Raw genomic sequence first — 9,091 nt, 5'->3', positions numbered from 1 at the left:
CGGATGTTAAATTTTTTATTTTTTTTAACAATAGGATATAGAATATGCTATCTAAACTTCAATAGTTCTTAAAAAATAGCTTGCTAAAATCATATTTAGCAAGTTGCTAAATAGCTACTGGGAGTAAAAATAGTTTGATCTTTAATAGTTACTCATATTTAGGGAGTAGTTTGATTTTGAATCTAGCTTTGGTTGGCCTGCCCCCATCGGACCTTGCTGCTGGCAAGGTCGAGAGTAGAGGATGACGAGGGCAGAGAAGAAAAGGTCAGTCGACACGACGTGTGAAAGAGCGGTGCTCTGGTGGTGCAATCTATGGGACAGTAGTGGTATGACGATAAAGGAAAAAAATTGTGTCACACGTATTTGACCTAGGTGTCTCGTGGGAAAGTGAAAAATAGAGCATGTCATATCTGACACCTCACTATATTGGAAAGAGAAAAAATAAGCACACGACTGTGAACTACTGAATTGCTAAACGTGAAGAGTAAATGATGTTGTACATTAAGTCTATTTAGAGAATTATTGGAGAAGTATTTTTATTACTTTTTAAATTTAAGATTTAGAGACCTCTTTAGAAAACTATTAGAAAAAAATGTATTTGAAGTCGGCCGCTGAATCGGCGCTGCGGGTCTGACGTCTGCGGCGTACACGACACAAGACTTGTCAGTCGCACTCGCTGCACGATTCTGCGGAGCACAAGAGAATCGAGAACGTCACCAAGGCCGTCTGAAAGCGAAAAGGCCCTTTGCCTCTCGCTCTACCCCAAACCACAGCAGTCAGCAGCAGACCCTCGCCATGGGACTGAGATCCCCGCTCGTGCTCCTGCTGCTCCTCCTCTTCCTCGCCGCTACTTTCCGTCCCAGCGCGGCCGCTTTGGCCCCTCCAACAGGTTCGCTCGCTCGTCGCCGCCGCCCCTATCTTCCCCTGTTAAAATGCGGCCCGATAGGGGCGATTCGATCCCAAACCTCTGGACTGCCCGTACTAATACGTACTTCTGCCTTCTGTGCCGCAGGCAGCATCGTGAAGCAGCTGTCGTCGGTCGTCAGGTGGCCGCGGGCCGCCCCCTCGACGCACGGGCCCAAACAGCCCGGCCACCCCCAGTACGCCGGTGAGTCGCCGTCGCTCCCTAATACGTCTGCGGAATATCTCGCGCGACAAGAGGGGACCTGATTTTGTTGCTCAAAGCGATTGCTCCTGTAGGACGCACACGACTCCCGCTTCTCTTATAATTACAGATGATTGATGAACCCTATTCCACTCCACTAGCCACTAGTGTTCCCCGAGAAGAAAAAGATGAGTGAGGAATAATAGAAAGCACAACAAACGGGAAGATAATGGGAGTGGGGGTTAAACCATCTTCTCAATGGGGACGAGTTCAAACATCTTTACAATTTCTCACTGATAATTATTTCAGTATCGTTCTCCTTCACTTCAGCTGGCCCTGCATTGGTGAGATAACTTGCTAAACCACCAAAAAAATCATTGGCCAAACTAATCATTTGGAAGTTGGTCGTCCTGCTCTTAGAATTCTCTTAGCAGAGTTCAGAATTTCAGATCCAGCAGAGGCTCAGCTGATTTGTATTTTTGGCTCATTGTGGCCTAAGTGATCATACTTTACTGCAGCTGCTCATATCTGTGCTTTTGTTCTGTATCTTGCTCACGTTCGACTATTTTGGCAGATGGCCACGTGGGGGTAGCCCTGCAATTTGAGAGCGGCTACTTTGTAGAGACACTTGTTGAGGGTGACAAGCTTGGTGTCACGCCGCACACCGTTAGAGTATCTCCTGTTGAGGGCGGGGAGCTCCTTGCGGTCGACTCGGCACATAGCAACATTGTGCGGATAACCCCGCCACTTTCTGAGTGTATGTTCTCTTCCTGCCACCTCTGTCCCGTGGCTGCTTGCTTCTTTTTTTTTTTGGCATAACTCACAGTTACCATGATTATGATTTAGGAAGACTTGAAGAACAGACTGGCATTTTGAGCCAGCTTTGTTTGACATACTAGTGGTAATATCCATGCATGCAAATATTTCGTGATTGTGTTCTTCTCAAATACTAGGGTTACATTGTTCCTAGTGGTTGAATAACTGACCTTTCCAAGTGTAGTATCACTCTGTCCGTAACACTCCCTGTGCCTTCATTGTCCCTTAACTTGGTCATGGGTACAGCGATGGGATTGTTATCAGTTCATATAGTAATAGGTGAGAATGGCAGGACTAATTAAGAGGTGAGAGCTGTCTCGTGGATTCGAAGCAGCCTCTCCGCATTTGTGGGGGAAGGCTTGCCTCGGTTTATCCCTTCCCTAGACCTCTGGCACTGGTCTACCTTTTTTTTATATAGTAATAGGTGGAGTTCTGGTCTCAGTTGATTTATACTATGCATATTTAGGGAAGGGTCATGGACAGAAAAAGAAAACTGAACTGAAACATGCATCAATGCTTAAAGAAGTATGATATAAATGCTGTAAAGATCAATGTTATCAAATCGTCTGATCAATCCTAGTCGCCATGGACCTATGAGCCTAACTAATCATAGTGCATAGCTGATCGCCATGGCACTGATCAGCCTGACTAATCATGATTAGCTGGACGACTTGATAACTAAACATAAGTCCAGCAGTGTGGATTGATAATAGGTCCTCTGCAGATAGCAGGGGAAGACTTGTTGCTGGTTCTTTCCAGGGCCATTCTGGTCATATAGATGGTAAACCAAGTGATGCCCGATTCAAGCGCCCCACAGGCGTTGCCGTGGATGATATGGGCAATGTTTATGTTGCTGATACAGCAAACTTGGCGATTCGAAAGATTGGAGAATCAGGTGATCAATAGTTAAATAGCTATACATTTCATGCAATAGTTGCGTTAGGTGTTAACAGTTGGTGAATGAAATTTCTGTTCAGGAGTGACCACCATAGCGGGTGGTAAATCGAATATCCCAGGATACAGGGATGGCCCCAGTGAAGATGCAAAGTTCTCTACAGATTTTGATGTGGTGTATGTGAAGAAAATGTGTTCTCTTCTGGTTATTGACCGTGGAAATGCAGCCCTTAGGAAGATTTCTCTTCCACAAGAAGACTGTACTTACCAGGATTCTGCACTCCTATCTTCAGGTCCATTCACTTTCACTTGTTTCTATTTGCTGTACAGTACATATAAATGTTTCTGGTAAGGAAAGGTAACTATCCAACTCGTCAATTGTCATGTTCTTTAGATGATGAGGTCCTTGAAGAAAAGCTCATGCCGATATGGTTAGTTGTAAAACAGAAGTAAAAATATGTCAAGTGTTGTGCTTACACCTTTTCATGGTCCTGTACTGAATCATTATCCATGATATATAAACATAGGGGGTGGACAGGAAGAATAGTGAATCCTTTGGTACTTTGTATTTACAATTACATCTTTCCTTTTCGGGATCAGTTTTTTTATTCAAGACCCCTGGATTATACTTTTTGTCTTCAATAGCTGGTCACACACTAAGACATCCTGTATGGAAGCATCAGACTATCTTCTACTCCCTCCGTTCCAAATTATAAGTCATTCCAGCTTTCTTAGAGAGTTAAAACATCTCAAAGTTTGACTAAATTTATATAATAAAACAATAACATTCATGATACTAAATAAGCATCATTAGATTCTTCATTAATTATATTTTAATAGTATACCTATTTGATGTTATAAATATAAAATATTTGTAATTCTCTGTTCTCTCTATATTTTGTGTCAAATTTGAGATGCTTTGACTCTCCAAGAAAGCTAGAGGGTTTTATAATTTGGAACGGAGGGAGTTAAACTGAGGTGGCAGAATCGGAGTTAAATAGGAAGGTTGAACAAACCAAGATTTGCAAAAGTTGTATGATGACTTATAAACTGTGTTCAGTAAATGCTATACATGTATGATCCATGTAAGAAATGATACACTTTAGTCCTTATATGCCAAAAGTATAACTCTCCATGTTATATGCTCTGCCATAAAGCTGACTATCACTTTTATGCTATCACCATAATTTTGTTGTGATTGAGAGTCTAGGATTCAAGTAAATGTGAGAAGAACTTGTTGCACCATGTAATATTCTTGAAAATAAGTAAAAAAAAAAAAGATTCCTGGTAGTGTTTATGTGTCGTTTAGTGTATGAGGTTCAAAAAAAAACTGGTAGTAGGTAGTACTGCTGTATTGGTCACTTTGTAGTTTTCCTTTTGTTTCTAATGTTGTAAAGCAATATTTCCATGCCCTACTTGATGGCTAGACTAATGGTCCTGATGGATCAGTTTAGGGAAACTGGGATAACATCTGTTAATGGTCCTGATGGATCTGTGTAGGGAAACTGGGATAACATCTGTTAATGGTCCTGGTGGATCAGTTTAGGAAAACTGGGATAACATCTGTGCCAACATGTCCCTAGGCTATGAAATGTCTTATTTGGAGTTCTTTTTATACATATGATAGGTATTCACCTTTTAAAAATCTTCTGACCCGCTTTAGTTAGTCATGATGTAGATGCAACATCCCCTTCACACCCTTTTAGAAGAACATAGATGAAAGACCACTTTCTCTCCCTTTTAGAATAGCATTGATGACATCAATGACATGATTACTTTCTCATCCTTTTAGAAGAACATGTCAAACCTTTCTTTTTCCATTCACGTTTGTTTTAAACAGTATCAAAGAGGTCATAGGTGCACATGCTATATTTTGATTTTCACACTGAAAGCACTAGTGGACTGTAACTTGGGATGATTAGATGTACCATATATATCCATATCCCTGTATCTTACATGTCGAGATTTGCCTTAAAAAAATCCTGGCTTCTTTGTCTGAGCCCTTAATGGTTATGTTTGTCTACCAACCTTTTGCGTTACTCCTTCATGTATGATCATGGAAATTGTGTTTCGTGATTAATTTCATGCCGATTATGTCTGGCAGATCGACCAGCATCGATAGCTAGTAATTCACTTGCCGATGTACTTAATCTATTATTTGCGAAATTCAGTTCCATACTTTATCATCAATTTCGTTTTGTTCATTTATATAGATCTCATATTGGTCATTGGTGCTGTTGTGGCTGGATATATCTTCTCTGGTTTCCAACACGGGTTTGGATTCTCAGGCTCCGAGAAGGTAGTTTGCTGGCCCTGTATTTTCCATTTACATAGATTTTTCCACTTGATATGCATACGTGTAATAATCTCCTCGAAGTTGGTACCACAGTATTCCTAGTCATGCTTAAATAGCACCTTGTCCTTTCTCAGTTCTATAGTGGACCCGAAAATGAGAAATATCTGCTAATTCAGTAGTTTGTTTCTGTGCTAATGCCATGGCAGGTAGAGGCACCTGAAAACGAGCAGCACGAGAGCAGCACAATCGGGAAGCCACCTCTGGTGGTGGAGAGCCTGAAAGAGGAACCAGGAGCTGGGTGGCCATCCCTCGGGACGCTAATTGCCGATCTCTTGAAACTTGCCATCGAGGGAGTGGGGAAACTGCTACTCAGCGTAGTCCCTCAACGCATGCAACACGGGAAGAGGAAGACAGATCTCACCCCGCTCAGGGACAGGCTGGTGATGCCCGAGGACAGAGAGGAGACGGCAGCGGCGGCGCAGAAGCTCAGCAGCACACCAATGCGGCCCGAGACAGCCCACGCCCCTAACCCCGTAACCGAGACGGCAGCACCCAAGGCCCCGAAGAGCACGAAGCCATCCAAGCTCAGGGATTCTTCGACCCTGTCAAGCAAGCACAGGTCCTCCAAGCGGCAGGAATACGCGGACTTCTACGGCACCTCCGAGCCCGCTCCCGTAGGTGCCGCCGCCAAGGTCCCCAAGGACAGGCTCCGCCACCGCCACCACCACCGCGAGAAGAGCGGGGAGGTCGCCTACGGCGCCGCCCATCACGACCTGAAGCCCGCGGAAGCGAAGCCTGCCGATTACAGCGATCCGAGCTACGATCCGTACGTGAGGAGCAAGTATGCCGCCGAGAGTGGGTACAGGTATTGACGTGTCGCTAGCTGTCCTGTCCTGTCCTCTCCTGCCGGGGGAAACAGCGGAATGAAAACCTTTCGCCGGCGTCTGCCTGGCAATGTTGTAAGTGTGAAGCTATATAGCCTCCACAAGCGCAAAGCGAGGCGCAAACAAAGCTGCTGCTGGTGCCTGGTGCTGCTCATGGTTTGGTGGTGCCCATGAGATGTGGCAAGTAGTCATCCTAGTTAGGTTAGGTATGGACGGCCAGGACGGGGTTGGCATCTGGCCCGGTTTCAGGATATGCTAAGTGCGATTTTCGCAGAGGGCGACATGTAGAGCCTGGCGGCGGTTTTGATTTCGTATCTGCAGTTCGATGTATCCATCCATGGATCGATCCCTTGTGCCTGCCTGCCTCTGCCTGGCGGCGCGTGTCGGCACCTGACAGCAGGTGATGCCTCGTGACGGGCAGTTAACCCTTTTGCCGGTGGCTCACTGATCTGCTGCCTGCCTGCCTGGCCCGGACGTCTGTTCGCTGTCCCTGAATGCGATGCATCGTCTCCGTTTCGGTCTGCACGTCAGGTCTAGTTGTGCCGAAGCTGTAGCCATCACAGGCCGACCTGGCGTCGAGAGAAGCGAGGATGGCTGTGTGTAGTCAATCTCTGTCGTACTACTACTGTCCACTACCAGCTTTGGTGGCGTCGGTCCGCATGGCATGTGACTGGAATAGGCTCCAGTTAGAGAATTCCGAGGTCGCGAGTGGTGGGCAGCAGCCATAGCACGGCGTTTCTTCTGGGGCTCCAACTCCAAGTCCAAAGGCTGGCCGGACCGTGAGCTGGACGCGATGTGTGTATAGGCCGTGCCGTTACGTAGACCCGTCTGTCTGTCTGACTGTCAATCACTGACCTTTGTTCGGCATCAATCATGTTGTAGCTGGACACCACTCTTGGTTGGGAGTTGGGACTTGGGAGTCGTGTGCTTGGAACCTTCCCACTCCTCCAACCCAAATCGGCGGTGGTCCTCCCCTCGGATCCTCTCTTCTCTTCAGACAGCCATGAAACACACGAAGAATATAGACAGGTCTCGTCCAAATGTTGGCATTGCACAACGTCCAACTAGGCTACTCTAGTGGTATGCGGCGCCCCTGTTTTTTTTTTAAGCCGAAGGAGCTGTCGCTAGCGAGCTGCAAAGGCGTACTAGCTGGCATTCAAAAAATAAAAAAACAGTTGAGTTCCCCTCGTCTTTGTGGTGGCTGTGAAAAGCTTGGGTTCCAAAGTGCCCCGCCGTGACTGGCTGCTTGTCACCCGGCCGGGTATGAACCCTGCGCGATGCACGAGACCATAACAGCCAATGAAAATTCTCAAATAAGCACCATCAAATCCAAAAGTACTGCCGCCGGAGGGCATAATTGCCAACGAAAATTTATCGACGGCGAAATTGTGATCCGTGTGATAAATCATCAAACAATAATAAGGTTTAACATGATCATATAACATATAACTGCCCAATGTCCTATACCAATCGAGGACCTCAAAGACAGCACAATTTCACAAAAATATGTGAGTGGTCGGTCTCACAATGCGTACATCTAAACCAGTCATGATAGCCGAGCAAACTGCAGAGAGATCAAAGTTTTTGGAGTGGACGTCATTTGGCAACGCCCTCCCTTCGACGGATCGGCAACCTGGTGGTCTACCACACAGGTGCAAGAGTAGCAAAACGTTTGAGCCCAGTTAAGTCCATGTGTCATATACAAAGATTAGAGAGCACGAGTTCAAATCATCTTAATGGAACGGAAAAAAAAAGATACCAAAACAAGACGGAAACTGGTCAAAATCCAACTCTAGAATGTTCGGTTGCTCTGCTATAGCTATAATATAGCTATAATTCATACAGACAAAATACACACAGTCAGATTAAAGCCGCCGTAAGCCACAGCGAATATGGACTCATTCTAGTGGTCTCGTGGCTCCCAATTGTCTGCTCCGTAGAGGCGTCTAGAAAATGTATTAGGTCCACAAGAGTACACGACACTAGCCGCCAATAATTTTCGCCCCCTGACCCTCTCGTCATACACCTGCAGTCCAAGAGACGATTTTCTCGTGCGCCGCCTGCATAAATTGACCACGGAACGGAACTGTTCAATGCCACGTCACGCCATCAATCAACTCTCAACATCATACTTGCATTTGTGTGTGCCATAATATTAGCAAAATGCGTTGAATTCAACAATTAAAACAACACATGCATGAGAGCACGTACGGTAGGTATACCACGCTTTAATAATGTGCGTGTGTATATATATATATATATATATATATATATGGCAGGTATAACGGGAGCCCTGGGCTTCGGATATTAAAGGAAGTCCAGGTCGGTTCCGAGGTCTGGTCCGCTGAGACAGGCGCGCCTGTGTTTAACGTAGTGCAGACAGGCGTCATGCAGGACAGACGGCGCCGTTACGCGGTTGTTTGAATGGCAAGGCGGTAAACATAAGGTAAAGGCGCGGAATTATAGGGAATAGTTTCCACATGCAAACGTGATTACTATGTTACGTGGGCGCGTAATTTATGGATCTTGCATGGGGTGTAATGGCGGCAGGTAAATATAACGTAGCATAAGATGTTGAAAGATATGGCATAAAACCGAAACGACACAAAAGTTGCATAAATAGTATATACCATTTGGCGTAAAACGTTAAGTCATTGTGCGTAAATAGTTTATTATGGATATTAGTTTTACATTGACATCGCCATAATATCCGGACGGTTTCGGAAATAATGGGGAGACCCTGTAAACGTGGATGCGGTTACTTGTATAGTATCCGTGATTTCCTTTCATCCGAAAAAGACCACAAAGCCTGCATAACTATTTGGAGGTGGAGATGGCCGGCTCTGGAGAGTCGCCGGTGATGGTAGGAGATGGCGTTCGTCTTGATCCAGAGACAGAGGGAGTAGTTGATGGTAACTCACTGGTCACACCACCTCCTACTCTACTGGGTCCTGTGATCGACGAGATGAGCATAGGGGAAGAAGGAGAACAAAGGGTTCGACCTCCTATGTCCAATATTAGCTCCAGGGAGATGGATACGCCTCAAATACTGCATTCACATGTAAGTCCAATTGTTGTATTTGATTCTTGATTGAT

General features: G+C 45.4%; 1 protein-coding gene across 1 annotated transcript; it reads left to right on the top strand.

The window, feature by feature from the left end:
• The first annotated feature begins 688 nt into the window (after positions 1-688).
• LOC100276297 (uncharacterized) lies at positions 689-6,329 on the top strand. The gene is made up of 7 exons (NM_001150121.2): positions 689-889; positions 1,013-1,108; positions 1,680-1,862; positions 2,646-2,816; positions 2,899-3,108; positions 5,029-5,114; positions 5,318-6,329. Exons 1-7 carry the CDS (start codon positions 796-798, stop codon positions 5,981-5,983), a joined length of 1,506 nt encoding a protein of 501 aa, NP_001143593.2. The 5' UTR covers positions 689-795; the 3' UTR covers positions 5,984-6,329.
• The last annotated feature ends 2,762 nt before the right edge of the window (positions 6,330-9,091 follow it).

This window comes from Zea mays, chromosome 5 (genome assembly GCF_902167145.1).
Source record: "Zea mays cultivar B73 chromosome 5, Zm-B73-REFERENCE-NAM-5.0, whole genome shotgun sequence".
Taxonomy (NCBI): domain Eukaryota; kingdom Viridiplantae; phylum Streptophyta; class Magnoliopsida; order Poales; family Poaceae; genus Zea; species Zea mays.
Note: the sequence above shows the minus strand (reverse complement) of the source record. Positions and strands in the feature narration are given on the sequence as shown.